The sequence below is a fragment of the Lithohypha guttulata genome (genome assembly GCF_036872675.1).
Source record: "Lithohypha guttulata strain CCFEE 5908 chromosome Unknown scaffold_3, whole genome shotgun sequence".
Classification (NCBI taxonomy): Eukaryota; Fungi; Ascomycota; class Eurotiomycetes; order Chaetothyriales; family Trichomeriaceae; genus Lithohypha; species Lithohypha guttulata.
Window position 1 is genome coordinate 2819234 of NW_027042752.1, and position 23255 is coordinate 2842488.

Sequence of the window (23255 nt, forward strand, 5' to 3'; positions counted from 1 at the left end):
AGTCGAAATTAACACCTTCCCCCAACCGATGCATGCATAGTTTCCGCTTGCTCGCTTTGTTCGCTCCGTTCTTCGAATCATGCTTTCTTCACTTCATCGTTGCTGCAACGCTAAATGTTGATCAACTCCTAGAAAAGACCTTGACAGCACCATCTCCACCAGCAGAAATCACGAATCGTCCGTCGGGACTCCAAACGACGGCACAAACACCCTCCCCTCTCATTATTCGGTGGCTCGTAATTTCTTGTGTGCAATTGCGTTTCTCTAAGGACCAGAATCTCAGACTGGCGTCATGGCCACCCGAGACCAATTCGCGGCCATCGGGTGAGAGTGAAAGTGAGGATATGGCTGACGGATGAGCAAGCATAGTATACGTGCATTGTCCTAGGAACTTATTAGAGGGTTGACTCCGACGATCGAAAAGAAATGACTTACCAGAATTAGCGTCGAAGAACCTGATATAGCGATCTTCGTAACCAGCAATGACGAACCCTTCCACACCACCTTCACCACCTGTTGGCCCGTGAGATACATCTTCCTCGCCCATACTGCCACGTCTTTGAGGTGGTGGTGATTCTCGTGTGTCAAAGCCAGTACTGCTGGCAACAACGGCATTGATACTAGTATTAGGTGTTCCATCATAGGTCTCTTGACTCTGCATTCCGACCATCTCGTCGCCAGTCCTAGTGTCGAAAATAAGAACGCTTGCATCACCGTAACTAACGACAAAACTTGTGCCTGCTGGTGATAAAGGCGATATTGATGTTGGTGGTCCACGGTCGGGTCGTTCTATCCTGTGAACGAGGCTATAGTTGAAAGGTGTATTGCTGGCTATGCTGGGTTGAGGTGAGCTAGGAAAGTTGCTGCCCGCTGATATTGAGTTCGCTCTCCTGCTACCTCTTGTACCACGATTTGAGCCAGTTGAGACGGTATTCGCTTGCGGTGGTGCAGATACTGCCCAAACCAGGATCGTGCCATTCGCAGCACCTGCGGCGAGTAATATCCTTTCAGGACCGCCAAGGGATGCAGACCTTTCGCCAAGCACAGAGCCTGTCGTGCATGGCAAGACGCAAAGAGCCCAAACAGCATCTGTATGACCCTCCAAGCTTGCTTTTGCGTCGACCCGCCCTCTTTCCCAAACTTTTACGCTAGCATCCTCTCCTCCTGAAAAGATCCATCCGTCACCTGCAACGCGACCACCATTCGAAAAGGTGAGCGAGGCAGGACAAGCAGCTAAGGAGCATACTGAACCGTTGTGTCCCCTGTGCGTGAAATGTGCTGTTCGATCCAGATCCTCGCCTAGTGTATTCGCGCCATAGGAAGCTGGAATATGCCATCTCTTGACGGTCCCGTCATCACCAGCAGTACAAAATTCAGGATCAGCAGGACTACCACCTCCAGTAAAGATGACACAACGAACGACGTCCAGATGTCCTCGCATTGCAAACCGAACCTTGAACTGTGATGCATCAACATTCAAATTATTAGTTAAGCCACCGACATCAGTACTATCGGAGCTCTTCCGCCTTGCGCCAGAACTCCTTCTCCTGTGCGATCCTGGTAAGCGTGTAGGAGACTTCGAGGGTATCGAAGAAGGAAATGCCTCTGTGTCAGGTCTTTGCAAACTCTGCAGTTCTGACGCAGGTTGTATGGGTGGTGGAGCGTCATCAAAATCCCATCCATCAGACACATCCGCCTCGTTCTTAGTAGTGATCTTCGCGTGCGTATTCTCGTCCTTCGTGGGTAGTTGTCGGCCGTAGCCATCAAAACTATGTGAGACAGATTCGACCTGCTCTTCTTGAGGATGTTGCTGTTGTTGTTCTTGGTAAGGCATTTTTCGACTTTCTATTATGGGTGTTTCTACAAATCTCCGTTCGGGTTCCTGTACTGGTAATTGGTTGTTGTGAATTTGAGTATTAGAACGCACAAGTGGCGTGGAATCGGTATAGGCTGGTACGGATTGCTGTGAGGGTTGGACATTCTCCCTTACCATTTGCATATTATTTCTGTGCTGCTGTTTCTGTGCTTGTATCTGAGCGTATGCTTCGTGTAATTCTTGTTGGCTGGGTTGTCCCTGTCCTGCAACGTGGTTGAGACTTGGTAAATCCATATACTCGGTCATAGCTTTGACGCCTGGCAGGACGTAGTAAGATACTTCGTTCGAGCATTGTGTCAGGAAACTTTTGGATTTCTCCCTCTCCTTCTCCTGGCGAATGCCTTGTGAGAGATGGTTCTCAGCATCAATCTCGTTGTCGAACTGGGTTATAGCCTTGGGCACAATAACTATATAGGGTCAGTCTTCTGGATGCATAGTGGCTTCTGAGACGCACCCTTGCCTTGTTCCTTGAGCTTCTCGATCTCTTGCTGAGCTAGCTCTTTCGAGTCTTTAGAGAAATCAACGAATTCGCCTTTCCTGAGTTTCGCAACATTTTCCCTCTCCTTCTTCAGCGCAAATTCGAGCATGCGGATCTGGCGCTCGAGGACACCGCGTAGACCTTTAGAGCTGCGTGCTTCACCTTCTAGAGTCGCTACGCGCTTCTTCATTTCTTCGCGCTCGATTTCCCAGGCGTTCCTCGTGCGTTCGTGGGTATGCCATTCTGTCTGCAGGAAGCGCATCACACCTGGACAAAGTCAGACACAGACAAAGCTGAGAACGAAGAGATGTATACCTTGCAGGGTGTATGCTTGAACACCACTGGACTCGGCCATATTTCCCGTCTGTCCACCTCCTGCGTTCTGCCACGCCATCTCGCGCAGTTTCCACTCAACTCAGATATCATGGGCGCATTTCCAGGTAGAATTGGTGCGACCGGAGCAGCACCTACAGAGGTGCCTGTGAAGGTTTAGGGGTGGTCGGTACTGGTTATCCTCGTGCTGTAAATTGGTAATCCGATCTGCTAAGGAGTGAATTTGCGGTTTGCTACGAGAGCACAGAATGAATTATTCCAGGCGAGCAAGCGATGTGGTGTGGTATCAATTGTAAGCTGGCTTCTGGTGCTTGCCGATCGCAGTAGATCGCTATTTCCATCTCTTCGGCGAGCCTTCGACCTACCAGACTCAAGCATGTTAGCGCCCTCGCCATGCCTTAGGCCTGCCTAAACGGAACTGGCGTGGAGCCACCCACGTTCTATTCACGACTTGCGATCTCTACATTCTGGTTCTGTCCACCCATGCTTATATGGAACTCAAGCGTCAAGATTAGATGCAGCTGTTGTGAAACAGACGATGCTTGCTACAGTTCCAACTCTTCTACTTCCAGACCACACCCCAGGCACTGCTTTACCGGTATGCCGCTGTCCGGATTCTCTACAGCACGACCAAAGTCATGAATATGCTTACCGTCGCCTAAATCGTCTCCGAACTGACTACTATTCCCAGCACGGTTTCTACGATAAGCTTCGACTTGTGTCCGCTTCTTCAAGTCGGCCAGTTTGTTCTTGAACTTGGTCTCTTTCCGTCGCTTTGTCTCGGCTTGTCGACGTTCGAATTCCGCATCGAGAGCTTCAGACGATCCCCATCTCTTGTCGGAGAAGGCGTAGGCCTCTACTTGAAGTCTCAGGTAAAGATACATGTTGTGCCAGTTCGACTTGTGGGGATTCGGTCGCTCTAGATGTGGCAGTAATTTCTCATCTTTCAGTTCGGGTTCGGTCAAGAGATAGTCTTCTCTTGCCTCGGTCTTGGTCAATAAGCTGTACTTCTCGGGAAATTTCTCCTTGCATGTGTTGCACACGGCAATGTCGAAGATATCTGACCACTTGAAGTCGATCTCATACGCGCCACATTCTCTGCACTTCTTAGTCTGTTCGTCCTTCATGGTCATAGCACTTATACCAGGCTCAAAAGGTCCTGCCTGCTGGTTGCGCAGCGATCTAAGCAGTTGTTGCCTCTCCCAATCCTTCTGTGTCATTTGTGCAGGTTTCATATCCTTTTCCGCTGATCGCATTGCTTTGTTATGGGGATCATCCTCTGCAGTCAAGAAACCACCCTTGGTATCAGTCATCTTGGAGAAGTCGTACTCAATGTATTTTCCTAGAGTGCTACGGATAGGCTTGATATCGTCTAGCGGCCTATTCTTCGCATCTCGGACAGAAGAAGGTGCAGGTGCAGGTGCAGCCGCAGATTTTCCAGCATATGCATCGAAGTTGCGCTTCTGTCCAGCGACGCTGCTGTTCTGTCTAGACAATGGTGGCACACTAGCAGCCTCGGCCTCTCTCTGCTCTCGTAGTGCTTTTGCTTTGAGTCGGTTGATCTCCATGCGCCGTACCTGCTCTGGTGTTAGTGGCGACTGTGCCTGAGCTGGGACAGTCGCCCGAGGCGGAGTCGTAGGTCGTGCAGCAGGCATTGTGTGTTGTAACTTATTGACTACCCTCGGAACAACACGACGAACATCAAAAGCTCAAGAACAGTGCTGGGATGTTGAAGGAACAGCGAACTCAATAGAATGGAAAGTGCTCGTATGACGCAGCCTGGATCTGAACGCGCCAAAACGCGGCTCGCAGGCGCGATCTAAGAAACTAGGCCGCAAAAGGCAAGGTCTTCTGACATCCTTCCAAGCTCTCCCGTGCTTTCGGGCAAGATTCCCGTGGGCAATAGTGGTACTACTCCAATAACTTCGATTTGTGCCTGAGCCTGGGGTTTCCTCAACCAGAACTGTACATCTCTTTTAACAAGCAGTGTCCATCAGTCGCTGTCTCAGGTTTTCAAGCCCCTACTGTATCGATCTAAAAGACTGCGGATACCGTCTTGAGCTTTGGCGGACCCATACTAGGGCCTTACCACGACTTTCACTCAGACCCTACCCACCTCGTACCTGCCCATGAGCTCAAATATGTCAAGCTACAACGACAATATCAATCAACCACCTTCCCCGCCGCAAGATCTATCATCGTCGCAATTGACTTTACCATCAGACTCCGAGCCATACTCATCGTTGTCACCACCATCCTCCTCTCCACCACAATCGTCCAATAACAATGGCGAGCAGCCAGTAATAATATACCAACCTCCAACTGTCTGGTCTATATTACGTGGAGCTGCGATCAACTTACTCTTGCCATTTGTGAATGGTATGATGTTAGGTTTTGGTGAGCTTTTGGCGCATGAATGGGCGTTCAGGTTAGGTTGGAGTCAAACAAGTGTATGTGCCTAGCATAATGATTCAAAAGGTCAGTGCTAACAATTTCAGGTATGGCCGCAACACCGGTCATCACATGCTGTAGGACCAGGTGTTGAAATAAGAGACGACCCTACCGAGAGACGAAGAAGGAATCAAACGATAGAACAAGACCTGCTGGACACCGCATCCTTGGAGTGAGGACATTCTCTGCCGGGGAAATACAAAATTTGAGCCTCCAAGAAGGTAGGAGCATGTCAAACATTCTGTATATACAGACATCACTGGCCTAATCGGAGCGCTTTTTTCTTGCTAAGCTATACACTTCTAGAAGAAGACATTTGAATTGAGAACAATCCTGTCGCATGTTGATACCGAAACCTTGTCTCATTGACGGTTGTGATCCCTACACGATCAGAACAACCTCCAGAATTTGCTTGCTGACCTACCATTGGACAATACAGACATCCTATCTCATCAGATTCTGTTCATTTATACCATTGGTCAAGAGCAAATTTACCTAGCGCCAGCAGGGCAATTCCTGGTGGCTGGGTTTCCAGATGTCTTTGACTACGCGTCTACTTAGCATGCTCTATTTTCGACATCTCTGCACGTGCTGTTGCGAACAGCCTGTGTAGCCTACAATTTGGCCTGCTCCATCTCCCTCAGGTTTTCATCTTCAGCAAATCTATAGTAGAACTCCAGACTACCAGGGTTTGCCAATGTTCCGCTAGGCTTCACCTTCTTTCCACAGACAATCTGCTTCACTGGCAATTCAACTTTCTTACCATTGACCGTGGTCGGTATCTCAGGTGTCTCAAACACAAATGCTGGAACATGCCGTTTACTTGTTTCTTCCGCAATGCGGGCCCTGACGTTCTTGACCAACGCGGGTGTAAAGCGATGTCCTTCTTTCATCAACACAAACAACAGCACTCTCTCATCGATGTCTTGTGGTCTCCGCTGGCCAACACAGATGCTATCTGATACAGTATCCGAGAAGTGCTTCTCAATCACACTGTAGATCTCGGAACTGCCGAATCGTACTCCGCTTGGGTTGAGTACACCATCTGCTCGGCCCAAGAATACGACTTGCCCAGTCTTTGGGTGTATCGAGATGAAGTCTCCGTGTGTCCATACACCATCGTATTTCGCAAAATAGCTGTCAAAGTACTTCTTCCCAACTCGTGCACCTCCTGGAGTAGTGATCTTGTCCTCGTCGCCAAAGAAATACAGTGGCATGGTTGGGAATGCGCCAGTGCCTACCAAGTCACCAGGTTCTCCTGCCTGGTTCACTTCACGTCCTTTCATTGGTATGCCCTTTCTTAATTCTTCTTCTGTTGGTTCGATTGTGCTGTCGAAGACTTTGACCGGCATACCCAAGCTCAAACACTGACAGCCACCAATATAGACAGGCAAAATAGGGTTACCAGTCCCCCAAGCGCCAGCAAGATCGGTGCCACCAGAAATGTTATCTAGTTGCACAATAGACGGAAAGCCAACATCGTAGAACCACTCAAACAGTGCATTGCTCAGAACCATACCCGTGCACGTCACAGCTCTCATACAGCTGAGGTCTGCGGTCTTCCTCGGCGCAATATTGTGTTGCTGCAACGTCTGCAGATAGCGTGGACTCGTTCCAAAATGCGTCACCTTCTCTTGCCCCAGTAGCTTCACGAAAACATCTGGTCGTGGCAAAAAAGGACTTCCGTCATACGTGACTATCCTGGCACCCATCAACAGCGCCTGTATCGAGCCAAGGTACATGATCCATCCTGTCGTAGTGTATTGTAGCTGCGTGGTCGTTTCGTCAATCTCTCTGTGTAATCTTCCTTCCTTGTGCCCATTAAGCACAACGCCTCCGATTCTGTGAACTATACACTTCGGTTGCCCAGTCGTGCCAGAGGAGTAAACAATAATCATAGGATCGTCAAAGTCACAAGACTCGAACCTCAACTCATCATCACCCCTAGCCACCGACAAGAAACCATCCCACGTCTGAGCCCTCGGCACCTCAGCCAGATCCGCCGGCCCTCGCTCCATAAATCTCGTCTGCGTAACAACACCCACAAACTCACTCACACCCTCCATCCCCGCAACAATATCCTTCATCTTCGCCCTCAAATCCACAGTCTTCCCGTTATACACCGCCGCGTCATCCATGAACAAGAACTTTGGCCGGATCTGCAATAATCTATCCAAGATCCCCTTAACACCCATATCCGTACTGCTGCTGCTGAACAACGCGCCAAGACTCGTCGCAGCGAGGAAAACAGTCAATGTATCGATACTCGTGCTCGCTACAAGCGCGATACGGTCTCCTTTATGGACACCCCGTGCTCGCATCGCGTTACTTAGCCGTCCTACACGCTTTCGCAACTCGCCCCAGGTAAGAGTCACGATCGGCTCGTCGAAGGAGCCTTCTCTCACCTGCCTGACCACGATCTTATCGTCTTCCTTGCCCCGTTTCGTGGCTCGGCCTTGCGAGTCACCTGTGAACAGGATGTTTTCCGCGAAGTTTAGCTTCACGCCTTTGAACCAGGCTGGGACACTGTCCATCCGGGCTTTTTCGTCGAAACATGGGCTGGGAATGGTTCCTGTGTAGACAATGGGGAAGTGTTTGAATGCTAGGGTCCAGAAGTCGGATTGGTGGGTTATGGACCAGTCGTAGAGGGAGGAGTATGTTGGGAAGGACTTGTTTGTGCTGCGTTCTGCTGCGAGCTTGAATTTGAAGAGTTGTGTTGATGGGATGTCTGGGTGTTCCCAGAGCTTGCGAGGGATGATGTTTGGATCCATGGTGTATATTGATTGGGCTCGAAGGGTGTTGTTACTGTGTTGGTTATACTGGGCAGGTCACAGATGCAGATTAAGCCAAGCCGTGCTCTACCTGTCAACGCTACTGGCTCCACCACGGTAGCAGGTATGGTTTGGCGCTGCGGTAAGTCTTATAACGACGGTGTCAATTGCGAAGATGGCTATTCCAGGATATTGAGATTCAGAACTCCGGGCGGACTTTACGCCTTTCTCAATTGTAGATGCGAACGTGAATCCTTCTGTAGCTCAGTTAGCAGGACGGAGCTCGAGAATCGCGGAATTGATCTTCGGCCGAGGTCCAGTTTTCGTTCCGGCGTGTCAGAGGTAAGCCAATGGCAGAACAGCAATACCATCGCATCAACATAAGGTCTTGCACGAGCACGAAGTTTCATGGAAATTGGACCTGGCCGCTGCACGTATGAAAAGAAAGATTGAGAGGGATGTTGGATGGTAGGAAAAAGAGGTGCAGTTTCCAACTCGTCGCAAAGGGTGGGAAGTACTGTGTAGAGAAGCTATGAAGCGTATAGACGATGTTTCTGATGGCATTTTCCTCAGGAACGTTTGCGTATCGTTCCTTGTTCTCATACTCTTCATTTCGAATATCTGGCTGGAAAGGTAGACGGGTCGTCGGGTCGATCCTGAGCGACGTGTTTGTATATTCTCGAACGTATCGATGCACAATGCATTGATGTCAGCTTCAAAACAACATATCTTTCCAAGCCATTTGTTTGCTTGTGGGATAGGGACAATGTCCAACTTTTAGGTGCTGTAGGGACATCGAGTCGTCCTTGAAGGTTTCCAAACGGCGATGCCAGAGCATGCTCAATCCTTCATAGCATCGTCGGGGTCAACGAAATCGTCGTCATCATCATCTTCATCGTCGTCTGCAGCATCTTGTCCGTCGTCTTTCAACTTCTGCTCAGCCTCTGCCCAATCAATATTCTTGCCTCGAGTACGGGCGCCCACAATATTGTCCTGGTCGATCTCTTCCAAGTCATCATCTTCACCTTCTGTAAACAGTTAGGAGTGGCCAGTTCTCTGGATCGCAGTCATTTGGTAATACCTTCTGGAGCCTATGGTTTCGTTAGTGTTCTGCTTGCCTCTGAGCTGTCGAATAGACGAGTGCGTACCTCTTCTACACCACTATCCTCGGCGGAATCCTCGTCATCATCCATACTCATGTCTCCAGCTTCAACCTGTTCAGCTTGCTTTCCCTTGCTCTTTCCGCTGATCTCGGATGGCTGCTGTGCAGCTGTAGTATCTTCTGCTGACATGGTTGCGACTGTATAGAGGATGTGATATTTCCTTTCGAAAGGGAGCTTAACCTGCGAGTGAACAAAGTTTAGGCTTGGACCATGTTTGGTTATTGAGTAGGGTAAACAAACAATTCAGTTGCGAAAAGAAGACCGCAATCTGCTCCACTACTACCAGACCAGCGCGCTTTGACGCGTCGCGACTTCACGCCAGCTTGGCATTCAGGTACGCTCCCCGCCATTAACTGCTGCGGTTCAAACATCATCCATTGGGAAGCTTGGGTATTCACTGGAATTGATCCCGATCAGGTCGCTCTACTCTGTGCCGTGTTCTAGTATCACAACTCATCAACTTTAGACAAGGCATAGTGTCAAGCTCGAATATATGGGCACTATCTGCAAATGTTCCTCTCAAGGCTTTTGACGGATTGCAGGGTCTGCCTTGCGTAGTCGAGCTGTTGCAGTCGTACAGTACGCATTTTCCGGCTTGTTAGTTTAAGCATTTCTGAAAGGTGTTCATCCATTATTAGAAGTCGTCCTCGGCTCGTTGATAGTCCTTCATCTATCCTTGATAATCGTTCATTCATCGCGTCTTGTCGTTCTACCATCGTTACGAGGAAGGTCTGCATCTCTAGCTGGGTCTTCTGGATGCGTTGCATACTGCTATACGGCGAATATGCTCCAAACAAACGGCACGACAGGGCTCAGGTACCCAGATTGACTCAGAGAGGCAACAGAGCCTCAAGCCGACGTGTTGGTCTCTACACCAGAAAGCACGTCTTCCCACCTAAAGGAAACGAGAGTCACGGTCGTGCCAAACGTGAAACCAAAGAAGACTGCATATAGACATGACACGTCTTTGCCTAACGTTTGCAGGCATGAATGGTTCTGCTTAGGTGTATGCTGACAGTATCTGCACACGTTATGACCAGTATCACCCCTTGAAGTTGTGCATACATTGTTGAATCTCTCAACAGGCATACAATGCTACCCATCTCGCGGGTATCTCTGGGAGAAGGATGCACAGTTCTGCAAATCCAGTAATCAAACCTACGGCTGGACAATCCTTTCAATCACCGGAGCTGAATCTCCTTCTACAGATATTACGAAGTCACTGTTTCCTCTCGGGCTTGCCTCAATAATTCTGGCACGCCCCGGATCTACCAGGAGGACACGAGGCGAACCTTGTGCCTGTCACATCTTTACCTTACGTGTTGACATCTCAGATGTATTAACAGCTGTCTTTCCATTCGCTCCCTTGGAGGACCAGTATCAGGCTACGAATCTGCTCACTACTATCACGAACCGTGTACAGACCGATGCTACTCCTCGGCTCAAAAACCTTACCGCTACCTACGAAGCTCAGGCGCATCTTTGCGCTCCCAAGAGGAAGAGGCCCTTCACCACACTTCAAATTTTGACTCATGGTATTGGGTTCAACTCCTCCTATTAGAATTTCTATCCTTCCAGAGACCAGTCTGATATTCAATATAACTATATCAATGCAGCCACAACAGCAGGCTACACTACTCTGTCGTACAACCGTCTCGGCATATCTGGATCCACTCTCGCCGACCCATACACTGAAGTTCAGAGCTCAGTCGAACTCGCCATCCTTATATAGATCACAACATTAGCTAAGGCTGGCAAGATTCCATATCTGAAGCAGGCACCTACTAAGATCGTACATGTGGGTCACAGCTTCGGCTCTACCCTCACAAACGCTATGGTTGCTTCTCACCCTGCTCTCAGTGATGGTATCATACTGACAGCCTATAACATTCCTTCCGATGGCACAGATTTGTTCGCCGCCAATATTAACTTCATGATTACTAATCTTGCCGATCCTATCAAATTCCCTGCCGTCCAATATACACACGGCTATTTGACCTGGCCGTCGAAGTGGACTAATCAGTATAGCTTCTTTGCGTATGGAGCTTTCGACCCTGCGATCCTCGACGACGCAGAAAACACAAAACAGCCTTTCTCGATTGGCGAATTCGCCTCCTTCGGCCTACTAGGCGACCTGAATGCATCCAATTTCAAAGGCCCAGTCTTGTACGTAGAGGGAGAGAAGGATCTCATCGCTTGCGCGAGTACGTGTACTGGACGGTTTGACAGGGATAGCACATCCTACAAAGCTTTTAGTGCTAGTGAAGTCGAGAGTGTGATTGTTCCAGGATTTGGACACGCATTGAACCTGCATATCGGAGCGGATGAGAAGGTCTACCATATGATTAATGAGTGGCTAGCAAGGAAGGGTTTCTTGGGCTGTAAAGGCAAGGCAGATGAAAGTTTGACGAGAGCGTTCTTGTTTGTTGTATAGTCGGGGTTGTTGCAAGTTTTACTTAGGATCTATCGTCTTTTCTTAGCCTAGGCCAATCTGGGTTGAACAGAAAACCCGCATAAGACGAATGCTTGATGACTAACCAATCCTGGTTAATTGTCATAGTGATCGTTCAAGACAGATTCTATATAAGAAGGATATTATTATCCTTATGTACTGGGTGGTGCTGTCCACGTTCTTTAGCCCATATTCCAAGTTCAGGAGTCCTTCAAAGTGAAGCAGAGCCAATGACTGCCATATAGAACATCAATAACCCGGAGGACAGGTCGCACGTTCGTCATCATCCACCTCAGGACAGTCCTTTAGCTCAAATCCAGTCGCGTCCAGATATCCTTCTAAAATGTTCGATACGCGTCCCAAGCCAAGCGGTACGTTGAAGGCTATACAGAAAGACTTCTCGGGACCATGGTGACATTGCCTGCAGTCGTGCTGTCAGTGGATTGGATCATAAGTAAATCGAGATGTTGGCGGGGTGTGGATGAAGTAATGTACATACAACTTTGTCACTAGGCTCGGAGTCATATATCGGAATTTGATATTTTTGAAGAGTAGTACGCCACAATCTTCCTCAGGATGATCCTCAAGATGGTTGTCAGCAGGTGTAACCATGGCGACAGACCAGTCAAAAACATTTTTCTCCGTGATACACCAAGGCGTGTGATAATTTCCGCCATGTCCGGCCGAAATACTCGGGATCATGAGGCACAATGTGCTTATGAAAAGAAGATTGCCGCAACGCATTGTGAACTGTCTTTGTGTGGACTGTATGTCTAATCTGCTTGGTAATGAATTTGGAGGAGTTGTAAAGGACCGGATTCTTCTATAAAGTATCAGATGCCAGCTCTGTAATTAGTATGATACGAAAGAGACATCAGCTTAAACGGGAACCAAACGAGAAGACCCTCTGCACTCAAACCCTTTGTTTGATGCCTCTGCAACATGTCATGTACAGGAGTAGCTCAGCGATATGACTGGTTCTGACAGCTGGTTTCGTTGTCGTATGAGCTTGTGGCTTGTCACGACTGCAACTTCGGTAGCTTCAGTCATCACCGAGGCTGCAACCTTCCGTCAACTGCAGCGTCGCTGAAAGAATTGTATTTAACTCCGAGCCGTCCAGAAGATTACGAACCTGGAGAGGTCTTGTAGCCATGTTGAGTTCTCCGGACGCGGTATATGCGTCTGGCAAAGAGGAAGCTCGTGGCTAGGATGCGTAGACATTCACAGCTGGAGTATCGTCCACTTTATGTACAAGGTACATCGAAGAAGCGGCACGAGCACTTTTCATCACAAAAGACCATCAGAAAACGTACTGTTGCAAGAACTTTGGAAGGAGTACTTGCATACTAGTGAATCCGTGTTACTGTCTTCCTTATGGCTCACCGTAGCATACTTGCACCCCAAAACCTCCAAATCACTAATCGACTCGAGTACTCGATTACTTCACCACAGCTATCAACGCACAGCAGGTCAGGCATGCTTGGTGCTTAGATATCCATGCTCAATGCTGCTCTGAAAGACGAAGTCGAGGCACTGACTTCGATCTATGATTCTGATGTCCTGACTGTCACTAGTGATTCGAGCGCAATCCTTGCACTTCCGACCATCGCCTATTCCTTTACTGTTCAATTCCCATCAGACTATCCTGATGTCCCTCCCCAGGTAACAGGCACGCATCATATCGATGCCTCTGCAAAGAAAGGAGAAGGCGACGGCGCTACGAGCATTCTACAAAGCGTGCTAGGTCGTGTCTTCGTTCCAGGACAAGTCTGCTTGTTTGACCTTATCGAAGAAGCCACTCCCGTGTTACAGCAGCATCACGAGGCACAAAATGGCACGTCTCAAGATAGTGAGGAGTATGGTTCGAGCGGCAGGTCAGATACACCCATGTCCTCTGTTGCTCCGACTGCAGGACGGGCACAGCTGACAGCCACAGCGAATATGCCACCACCGAATTGGGTTATGTCGGAGCCGTTAGTGGTCAACAAGTCTAGATTCGTTGCGCGGTGCCTCCCAGTAACATCTGTTAGTGAGGCAACATCCTCTCTGTCACATCTCATATCCACAAACAAGAAGGTCGCAGATGCAACGCACAATATTACAGCCTGGCGAATCAAGACTATGCCCACCAATACAGCACCAGAAATTGTTGTGCAAGATTGTGACGATGATGGCGAGACTGCGGCAGGTGGGCGCTTGTTGCATCTTATGCAACTCACAGAAGTGTGGAATGTGATTGTGATCGTTACCAGGTGGTACGGCGGCGTGAAGCTAGGTGCTGATCGTTTCAAGTGCATCAACAATGTTGCACGAGAAGCATTGGTCAACGGTGACTTTATCAAAGAAGGGAAAGACAGTAAGGCACCCAGCAAGAGAGGCAAGAGATAGGAGAGGTCGATTTAGAGAACTTCTATACGTCTATTTCTATGTCTATATGCACTTTACCCCATTTGCACTATAAATACGCTTAGGCGGCAACACAAACTTCTTGCTTCCTCACCCCTTGATTCCACCAGGAAAGCTCATGCCGACAAGCACAGCTCGCTGATCAATCTTCGAATGTGCATAGCTCAACCCACAAACACCTCCAGGCTCAAGCATCAACTCCATCTTCACATCTAACGAACAGCCCAACCAACACTTTACAAATGCCCTCAGAATATGCCCATGTGCTACCACAACCACATCCCTTCTCCTCCCTTTACCCAACTTTCCCTCCTCCGCGTCTTTCAAATAAGAAGCATGCAACTCCACAATCTCCCCAATCACCCGCTCAACACGTTCCTCAACCTGCGCAGGCATCTCTGATCCCTCACCCTCCGCCCCATCTCGCCAGATATCCCATGCCCGTTCCTTATCATGACCTCTCTCCTTCCTCAACTCCCTAATCTCATGCGTAAGTAACCCCTCATAGTCACCGTACCCCCACTCTGCCACATCCTCCGTAACTCGCACATCGACCGTTCCACTTCCCACCCCCACTTCTCCTCCGTCCTCGCCAAGACTAGGCGATAAACACGCCTCACGCCCCGCCGTATCAAACAACAACTCCAATGTCCGCTGTGCGCGTTGCCGTGGACTGACGTAGAATCGTGCTACGTTCGAAGGCTCGATTAGAAGACCAGGCCCGAAGACGTGAGATGCTGTTTCTCGGACTTTTTGTTCGCCGACGGGGAGGAGGGGGAGGTCTGTGACGCCGGTGAAGCGGCCGAGTTGGGACCATGATGTTTGGCCGTGGCGGATGAGGTAAATTCGGGGGGTGGTGGAGTCTTTATCTGCCATGATTGTTCAGTTAGTCCATGAAGTGGCTTTGTAGAGGTTGTGGCTTGGCGTTGAATCTGTTCATTTCTACGGTGAGACGGCGAGAATGCTCAGAAGGCATATGGGCAGACGTAGTAGACGCACTGCTGTGCAGTACTGTATGGACAAATCGCAAGTGCATCATAACATGATTGAAAGACCAACAAGCCGCAATGCAAGAACGAAGTCAAAATAGGTATTTCGCATTAAACTACATTGAACTTTTCAACCGTTTCCATAAGTGTTCCAAAAAGCTTCTCTGGCCTCTGATGGCCATACGCTAGGTCGAGCTCCTCGCCCGGTATGTGCCTCGATCAGGTACAATCAATTGCCAAAAATTCTCCGTAATGTAGGTAGTCGCCGCATCTTAGTATAGCCTGCACACATGAGCGATGGTCGATGCAATGCTGTAATATTGTGATGATTCTCAAGATAACCGATCATGCTCTGCGTGCCTGCAGACGACGTCGCGCAGCAATAGTAGCATCATAAAGCACATCCTTGAAGGCGAAGAGGAGAGCAGCAGTCATGACTGACTGGCTAACCTTGGGTACAAGTCCCTTGTAAAGACCAGCATAACCCTCCTCTCGGACGATCTTCTGCAAGCTCTTTGTCATGGGTTCAGCTGGCTGATCTTTTGTAGCAACATGAGCTCTTGACTTGACAGTGATGTATGGGTAGGTGATAGTCGTGGCTAGCAATTTGCCGAGAGCACCAAGCACAAAGGCGTCCTTGGGGCCAACCTTTCTCCTCTTCTCGAGTATTTGTCTAAACTGTTCGAAGAAAGTGTATTGAAGAATTGGGTTGATGACCAGTACTAGTGCTGGAATCACACCAGCAAACAGGCTCATCAGGCCCTCATCTCTGACCAAGGAGAGCAGGGTATTGATTGTGCTGGGCTTTCTCTTTGGCTTCCTCTCACCTTCGACGTCTTGATCTTCTTTTCTTGTGGTCATCCTCGTGTTGATGACCCAGATGGGGTTTGTGATCAGGACAGTAGCAGACCCGGCGAGAGCACCGGCGAGCATGCTCTCAACAGTAGTAAGCTTCTTACTTGCTCGGCCAGCCTTGATTGCGGCCTTCTCGAAAAATGCTCTTGTCCACTCGTACCAGTAGTAATAAACAAAATTCGTGACACTGATGCCGAACAAAGCACTATCCAGGCCAGCATAGAGACCTGAGATACCTTCTCGGTTCACAATGTGACGCACAGCTGCAAGGGTTGAAGTATCTGCTCTCTTTGATTCAACTTGAGCGCGGGTAGACAGGGTGATAAGAGGATAAGTTAGAGTCATAGCAAGCAGACCCCCACCTGCGCCTGCAAGAGCATGGGCGATGTTGTCGGTCTGTTGGGCTGCTGAGGTCGCGGACGTCGCATCTCGAGAGGGAAGGATGTTGACTGGGCCAGACGACGATTCATCAGGTAAATCTCCCTCAGTTGAAGCTGGAGCGACAGTCTTGATGGTGGACATGACATCAAGAGCTGTGTTCTTGTCGAGGTCTCCCTCTGTTGGTGCCGGAGCGATGTTTTTGGGATCAGACATTTTATTGTTAAAGCTGTAATACAGTAGTGATGGTCGTCACAGTTGTAGTAGTTGGGAATAGGGAAGAGCGAGTTGAGCAGTAGAGAAGATAGTGCTAGAGGTGGTAGTGTGCTCCAGCATGTGCGAACGACGTAAGGGAACCATTCGACGAAACTCGTGCTTCATACTACCTCGGCTCCAGAACAAGAAGTGCAGCTGTGTGTCGAGCTCTGAGCATTACTTGGCCTGTATCATGTTGTCAAGAAACAAGAGAAGCGGCCAGTTGCGAGAGCAATTTTGAAGGTTTGTCTTGTTTGACGAATTCGAAGTTCGCGTGAAGGAGCAACTTGAAACTTGCTGCATTACTTACCATTTCATTGCCAGATTACATTAGATGTTCTGCAAGATGTATCTGAATTTAGATCGGTATGTTCGCGCATCGCGGATGGCATCTAGAATTTTGCACTGGTCCAGCTACTTCCCTAGTACTACCTAAAACATGAAGCAAGTCAGTGGGGCTCTCAGCCGAAGTGTCCGCTTGACACAAGCCACGGTCATGGTGTTCAATCATTTGTGGATACCAGATCGTATGCCCATCGTAGCGGTCGCTGAGTTTGGAAATTTATTGACATGCCGAGCGGACAAGCGAAGGCTGATCATCTGGTGGCTGACTGGGCTGAGCCTAAACGGTGTATAAAAAGGTAATCGATGGCTACAATCGATGGCTACAATCGATGGCTACACATTGCTGCTGTATCCAATCAAAGGGTGAGATGTATCGTTCAGCACTGAATGGTCGCGCCATTTCTCACCTGCATAGATGATGCCCATGCTATCTAACCATACTCAGGCAGGTAATCTTGTTTAAATCCTCTTCGTCTTTCTACTCATCTTCCCTTCAGCCCATTGCTCAGGTTCCCGCGAAGAATTCTATACCTAAAACGCAGAAGTCTAAATCCGAACGACAAGATGCTCGATGGTAGTGCCATTGCAGCTATCTTGACGGGTATTCTCGCTCTGGTGGGAGCAATTGCAACTGCTTGGATGTCTGGATGGAATGATCGACGCGTCCAGGCGCGTCAGAACCGAAAGGCGCTCGCACGATACGCAGTGCCTCTCCTGATCGCAGGCTGGGATCTAGCTAACTGGTTCTATGACATACTGGAGGAGTCCAATTACAGTCCTCAACGATGCAAAGCGTATGGGAGCGGATGGAATAGCAAATTCACATCATATCTGATTGGCCAGTACTTTGCTGGCGTTCACATAATGCGCGAGAAGACGCACTTTCTTGCACATATAAGAGGCGAACGAGCGGACCTACTGAAGAGACTGCTGTGGAAGATTCAGGATGAATTTGTGTCCATGCACTACGAAGAGCGAGAAAGCCTGGAAATGCGTTGGTTCGAGGGTGATATACTGGCGGTGCAGGAACACATGACCGAAGCTTGCGATCTTGATGGAGATGGAAACGCCGGAGAGATGCGGGCAATCGGCTATGTCGAATTCCAGCAAAACTATGAGATAAAAGAGCCAGGATCCAGTAAAGGTGACTCATTAGAGTTGAAGAAGATCTTTGGCTATTATGAGACCGAGTTTCAACGGGTTATCTATCGTCGGTTCAAGCACTTATATTCGACTAGATGGAAAGGGCAAGAAAACCCTCAGGGTATCGAAAAGCAGCAGGAAAGCCTTGTCGACGAAGAAGTCATCAACAGGCTCATCGAAGAGGAGAGACTGATCAAAGAAGAGCAGGAAATAAATGGTACTAGAATGATGATACCAGATCATCGGATTCGACGCCTTCAGCATTTACTAAGTGACCTGGTCGAATTGTTGGACGAGGTGTCCAAAATGAAATTCAATCGTCCGAGTCGGAGGTGCGAAATGCTGGTTGGTAACAACATGCTGGGTCGTGAAATGGAGGCGCGTATCCCTTGTGATTGCCATTCCGTTAAATGCAATCCAGAACAACAAGACTTTGAACATCGACAACTTGCTGGCAGCAGAACAACGAAATTTCGCTCAAGAAAGCCAAAATCTTCTAGTTTCGTATATCAGCCGCCGGTGTGGCCAGATGCACTCGGTCTTAGGAGGACGGAGATGGGGGAGAAGAGTATTAGTCAATGTTAGAACGACCTCAATACCAGCTTCGTAGCTACATTCTAGTCACGATTGACCATATACCTCATGCATGTGTAGCCTCAACAAGCGATCGGGAACAGTGGCGGTAGACCACTCACAGAGACCATCGCTTTGTCTGATTCAGACGTGCTAACACAGCTCGTGTGAAAACAACCGATGCAACGCGATTCCCTACCGGCAATTTTTGACGCGTGCCCCTTGAGACGCGTAAAGCAGTTGGTGATTTGAATCCGTTCACACAAGATGACTTCCTTATATCGTTTGCCGTTCATCAGTCACGGTCCTCCTTCTTCTCATTTGTGCGATGGCTCTCGAGGTGGTCTCTGACTCACCAGCAGCAGGGTTTGGATTTAAATGCTTCAGACATGCCATGCATCTCCAGTTTGAGCAGCTAGTAAGCTGTGTAACAGATTCTCTGGATGCTGTATTGAGTGTACAATAAAACGAGGCCTTCGAAAGGTTCATCTCATATAGACTTTTGCCCGGCACGCCTTCCTTCAGGTGCCGCTTCAATAAGCAATGACAACACTACGCAAGCCTCTACCCCAGAACACACGCGTGGTTGTCGACGATATAACTCCAGATCAACAGCCATCCACACTCTTAGTGCGGCAAGATTCGATCACAGAAACACCAAAGCCCCGGCCCAAAGCGTTGAAGGAAGCCGATCAGAGTCAGCACGAGTATTGTGACGGAGTTCTCGACTCTTACTATCTGGACGACTGTGGTCTTGATAGACTTAAGCTTGACCCTGCACCCTTAGAGCGGCTGGATAGTGATAAAGTTCCAGCTCTGACCACACTAGCTGATGTGGATCACACCACGAAGACTTCGAAACACGAAGCTACCTTGACCATTGACTCTAGCCCAGCTGTTCTTGCTACAGAAGGTGAAGCTGTAGGACAATCCGAAGCTTCCTCCCCGAGCAAGACACGAACGAAGTTCACGACAGCAGCACAGGACACTAGCTTCTTCCTTGGCGGCCTGATTAAGCACCCAGCCGAAACGGTTAAGCACTACTCCATCCTACGGCACTCTCACGGATTAGTGTACTACAAGGGGCCGGAGACCTCGCTCGCTCTCAGCATATTCTCTGATGCACCTTTGTTGGGGGATCGCCAACTATGGCTACAAGTGAAAGGGTGGACCGGGAATACTGGTATGAAGGTTAAGGCACTACTTGGTGTGAATGACAGTTGGATTAATGTCACACCTGACAAGCAAGTCGATGCTACAGAGCTACCACTACTAGATGAAAGAGCATGGCAAAGAGATATCAAGAAATTTATTGCGAAGGCCAACAGGACACAGAAGACACACACACTCCGAGAGACTGTGGTCGTACGAATGCCCTATGAGGCCAATGATGGGTACTTCAGGATCGTGCTTACCGCCGCAGACTCAAAACATGTCCTCTGTCCTAGCCCTGTATTTCGGGTGGCCTCGACGTCAATGTCTGCAAGCACTTTGAGAGGTGCCTCATTGAAGACACTACCAATCGAATTGGGTCTTAAGTTTGCACAAAAGACTGCCACAACCATGACTTTTGGTGCAGTTGCGTCAGTAGTAACCACTGTGAAGGACCAGGTCGCGTCCGCGGCGCCACTGATGCAGTACGCCAGCCACGCCGAAACTGCTTGGAACACCATAGGAGCACAAGATCGCATTGACGACGCTAACGACCAATACTATGCGAGACAGACCGCCACCATCGAGGGCGACCTCGGCGCAACCATACAGTCATCAGTCAAACGAATAGGCATCATGATCGGGAGTGAAGCTGGTCCTGTGTCGCCTTTCCCTACATCACTAGATGGCCTGGTTGTTAAGGGTACCGGTAGTACCACAAGCAGATTTGGCATGCCGACATGCAACCTGGATGACATAGCTCCCGACCTCCTAGCACCACTTCCGACCGGAGTCTACCTTGGGTGGGCACTAGTGCAGGTCAAAGACAAAGAATATGCGTCTTTACACGAAGCTTGGCGGCATGTGGTGATAACAATCGTGTATGCCTCGACTTCGACTGCCAAGGTCGCTCAGAGGAAGGTAGTCCGGACTCACATCGTCTACAAGTATCCAGAGGACATATCATTGATTGGATCGAGGTTACAATTGGTATTAATGGGCTATCTGAGACCATTAGTATCAGTTTCTGAGCCGGAGCTCATGTTGCTCGAGATGACTAGCGACATAGCGATAACCCACGCGAGTCTTTCGCGTCCAGCTTGGGGCCACGAAGAGACCATGATACGAATCAAGACGCAGCAGAGTGGGAAAAGTGTTACAGATCGACTGGTCGACTTCAAGGTCGCCGGCCAGAGACAGATCGATCGAGTGCCTGTTCATAGACTTGGAATGCGCATGGATAGCTATGGGATGCGCGATAGAGGTATGCATGGCAATGGTGGCTTCTGGACTAAGAGAGACTGAGTGAGATTCGAGCTGATGCACACGTTGCAACAAACTTCGATTGCAAGCATATGGCTGGAATGACGTTCGGAATCGAGTCTTAGCATACCAACTTTCCAAGCACCATTCCAGCTTCTGGACTTCTAGTAGCAGATGTATCGCCCGCCAGCGACTGGGGATCTATGGTTGGACGTTGTCTCGATGAAGTCACATATCGGGCATATATTTCTGACTATAGAAGCTGAATTCCAATGGCCACCGCAGACTGATATCTAGGTATAAATTAGTGCATCACATTGGATAATTCTTGCTCACATTACAGTATAGTCACTCAACCCATCTTACTGGTCAGATTCGCTACGCTTGTGTTGTGGATTTTCATCAACTGGCTGCCATGGTTCATACGTGCTTCTCGCCCACGCAGCATCCCAGCACAGTGCAAATGCCTGTCAACGAGACTAATCAACAATATCGCCACCTGCAATCAGCATCTTTGCTTCATTGTTTCACAGTAATATACTGGCCTGCCGCTGCTATTGTACCGCGAGCTTCAAATTGTGATTAGCAGAAAAGGTTATGCACACTCGATAGTTCCTTCTGCATCCTAGCCCTGCATCATGGGGAATTCACGTGGGTCTCTCATCATTATTGCGCAGTGCTACGATTGACTTCGCTACGCAGTCGAGAAAGACGTAGCAACAACCATCGTGTCCGCTCAAGCAGCAACATGGGATGCAAACATCGAACGCAGCGTCGTGCGCAAACTCGACTTGATCCTCATCCCTCTCATGTTCTGTGGCTACTCACTCGTGTACTACGACAAAGCCATTCTCGGCGGTGCAGCAGTATTTGGCATGAGCACTGATCTACGTCTTCGAGTTGTTGTCGACCCAGCGAGTGTTCCGCCGAAAGTGTCAACGTTGCGATTGAGCTGGGCGACGAGTTTGTTTTACTTTGGGATGTTGGCAGGGTTGTTTCCTTTGACGTACCTGTTTCAGCGATTTAGTATTGGTCGGACGGTGGGGACTGTTGTTATTATTTGGGGAGTCGTGGCTATGGCGACTGCAGGCGTGACTACGCATCAGGGGTTGTTCGCTCAGAGATTCTTTCTTGGATTTACCGAGTCAATTGTGCCTACTGCTTTTATGGTGAGCTAAGATACAGGCAGCTGGCTGACGTTTTCGTGGTTGACCAGGCTTAGGTTATCATAAGTGGCTTTTACACACAGGCGGAGCAGACATCACGGCAATGTGCTTGGTATGCAAGTACTGGAGGAATGACCGTGCTAGGTGCTCTGATCAACTATGGATTTGCTCATATAAGGGGTGCGTCATTGAAAAGTTGGCAGTATCTTTACATCACGGCAGGTGCACTGACAATGCTGTTTGGGATCGTGCTATTATTCATGCCAAACTCCCCAGCTGATGCCTGGTGGTTCACGGAGGAGGAGAGAATTGTTGCTGTGGAGAGGTTGAGGCGAGGGCAGCTGGGTACACGGTGTCAAAAGATCAAATGGGAGCAAATTCGAGAGGCTCTTCTGGATGTGAAGGTTTGGATCATCACCATGATGATGGGAATTGCCTATGTCATCAATGGTGCTATAAGTGGATTGTAAGTCGTCCCAATCTTGCCGACACAAGTATAGCTAACGTGCAGCAGTGGCCCATTGATTGTGTCAACCTTTGGCTGGTCTTCTTACGAAGCATTATTGTGGCAGATGCCATTGGGAGCGATATGCTTTGTCGCCATCCTCCTGGTTGGCTATATCAGCTTGAAGGTGAAGAATGTACGGTTGATCATGCTTTCATTGTGCTGCTTACCCGTCATCGCCGGCGTAGTGATGATCTGGAAGAGCAACTGGTATCGTCACGCAGCTACTCCAATTGCAGGATACTCGATTCTGGGCATGTTTGCCCCTGTCACAGCGCTCGTGGTCTCGCTCGGTATGGTCAACGTGGCAGGAGCATCGAAGAAGAGCTTCACGGCAGCTGCGACTTTTACCTTCTATTGTGTTGGCAATGTTGTTGGTCCACAGCTGGTGGTCACTCAAACTGTCGGACAGCATTATCCAAGACTGTGGGAAGCCATCATTGTCTGCTACGTTCTGCTGATAGTACTCTCAGCCTTACTGTATTTCATGTTCAGGCAGGAGAACAGAAGGAGAGATGCCTTGGGTCTCGACAAAGAAGAAGGTGACAGGATAGCCTTCGACGACTTGACGGATAAGCAGAACCTGCATTTTAGATATGCGTACTAGATAGAGAACAACAAAAAATGATCACGGTCAGGAGGAATTGTAAAGACTCCAGGCCTCGATCAGGGGCTCAACGGCTGGGGTGGTCCGAGTAGGC

General features: G+C 49.1%; 10 protein-coding genes across 10 annotated transcripts; 4 read left to right on the plus strand and 6 right to left on the minus strand.

The window, feature by feature from the left end:
• Positions 1-121: 121 nt before the first annotated feature.
• ADI1_3 (1,2-dihydroxy-3-keto-5-methylthiopentene dioxygenase) lies at positions 122-2748 on the minus strand (the record flags this gene model as incomplete). The annotated part of the gene is made up of 4 exons (XM_064899162.1): positions 122-384; positions 436-2283; positions 2331-2621; positions 2670-2748. The coding sequence occupies 4 exons, from the start codon at positions 2746-2748 to the stop codon at positions 122-124; spliced, it is 2481 nt and encodes an 826-aa protein (XP_064755119.1).
• Positions 2749-3232: 484 nt separating this feature from the next.
• On the minus strand, positions 3233-4342 carry RAD14 (DNA repair protein rad14; the record flags this gene model as incomplete). Its single annotated transcript, XM_064899163.1, has 1 exon — positions 3233-4342. The coding sequence occupies one exon, from the start codon at positions 4340-4342 to the stop codon at positions 3233-3235; it is 1110 nt and encodes a 369-aa protein (XP_064755120.1).
• Positions 4343-5752: 1410 nt separating this feature from the next.
• LTR64_004820 (uncharacterized protein) lies at positions 5753-7909 on the minus strand (the record flags this gene model as incomplete). The annotated part of the gene is made up of 1 exon (XM_064899164.1): positions 5753-7909. The coding sequence occupies one exon, from the start codon at positions 7907-7909 to the stop codon at positions 5753-5755; it is 2157 nt and encodes a 718-aa protein (XP_064755121.1).
• Positions 7910-8749: 840 nt separating this feature from the next.
• On the minus strand, positions 8750-9201 carry chz1 (Histone H2A.Z-specific chaperone CHZ1; the record flags this gene model as incomplete). Its single annotated transcript, XM_064899165.1, has 3 exons — positions 8750-8937; positions 8991-9000; positions 9058-9201. The coding sequence occupies 3 exons, from the start codon at positions 9199-9201 to the stop codon at positions 8750-8752; spliced, it is 342 nt and encodes a 113-aa protein (XP_064755122.1).
• Positions 9202-10906: 1705 nt separating this feature from the next.
• LTR64_004822 (uncharacterized protein) lies at positions 10907-11506 on the plus strand (the record flags this gene model as incomplete). Its single annotated transcript, XM_064899166.1, has 1 exon — positions 10907-11506. The coding sequence occupies one exon, from the start codon at positions 10907-10909 to the stop codon at positions 11504-11506; it is 600 nt and encodes a 199-aa protein (XP_064755123.1).
• Positions 11507-13021: 1515 nt separating this feature from the next.
• Positions 13022-13912, plus strand: LTR64_004823 (uncharacterized protein; the record flags this gene model as incomplete). The annotated part of the gene is made up of 1 exon (XM_064899167.1): positions 13022-13912. The coding sequence occupies one exon, from the start codon at positions 13022-13024 to the stop codon at positions 13910-13912; it is 891 nt and encodes a 296-aa protein (XP_064755124.1).
• A 108-nt stretch (positions 13913-14020) lies between these two features.
• LTR64_004824 (uncharacterized protein) lies at positions 14021-14806 on the minus strand (the record flags this gene model as incomplete). Its single annotated transcript, XM_064899168.1, has 2 exons — positions 14021-14142; positions 14164-14806. 2 exons carry the CDS (start codon positions 14804-14806, stop codon positions 14021-14023), a joined length of 765 nt encoding a protein of 254 aa, XP_064755125.1.
• A 458-nt stretch (positions 14807-15264) lies between these two features.
• Positions 15265-16368, minus strand: LTR64_004825 (uncharacterized protein; the record flags this gene model as incomplete). The annotated part of the gene is made up of 1 exon (XM_064899169.1): positions 15265-16368. The coding sequence occupies one exon, from the start codon at positions 16366-16368 to the stop codon at positions 15265-15267; it is 1104 nt and encodes a 367-aa protein (XP_064755126.1).
• Positions 16369-17316: 948 nt separating this feature from the next.
• Positions 17317-18480, plus strand: LTR64_004826 (uncharacterized protein; the record flags this gene model as incomplete). Its single annotated transcript, XM_064899170.1, has 1 exon — positions 17317-18480. One exon carries the CDS (start codon positions 17317-17319, stop codon positions 18478-18480), a length of 1164 nt encoding a protein of 387 aa, XP_064755127.1.
• A 531-nt stretch (positions 18481-19011) lies between these two features.
• Positions 19012-23161, plus strand: LTR64_004827 (uncharacterized protein; the record flags this gene model as incomplete). Its single annotated transcript, XM_064899171.1, has 4 exons — positions 19012-20884; positions 21586-22052; positions 22106-22515; positions 22564-23161. The coding sequence occupies 4 exons, from the start codon at positions 19012-19014 to the stop codon at positions 23159-23161; spliced, it is 3348 nt and encodes a 1115-aa protein (XP_064755128.1).
• Between the last annotated feature and the right edge of the window lie 94 nt (positions 23162-23255).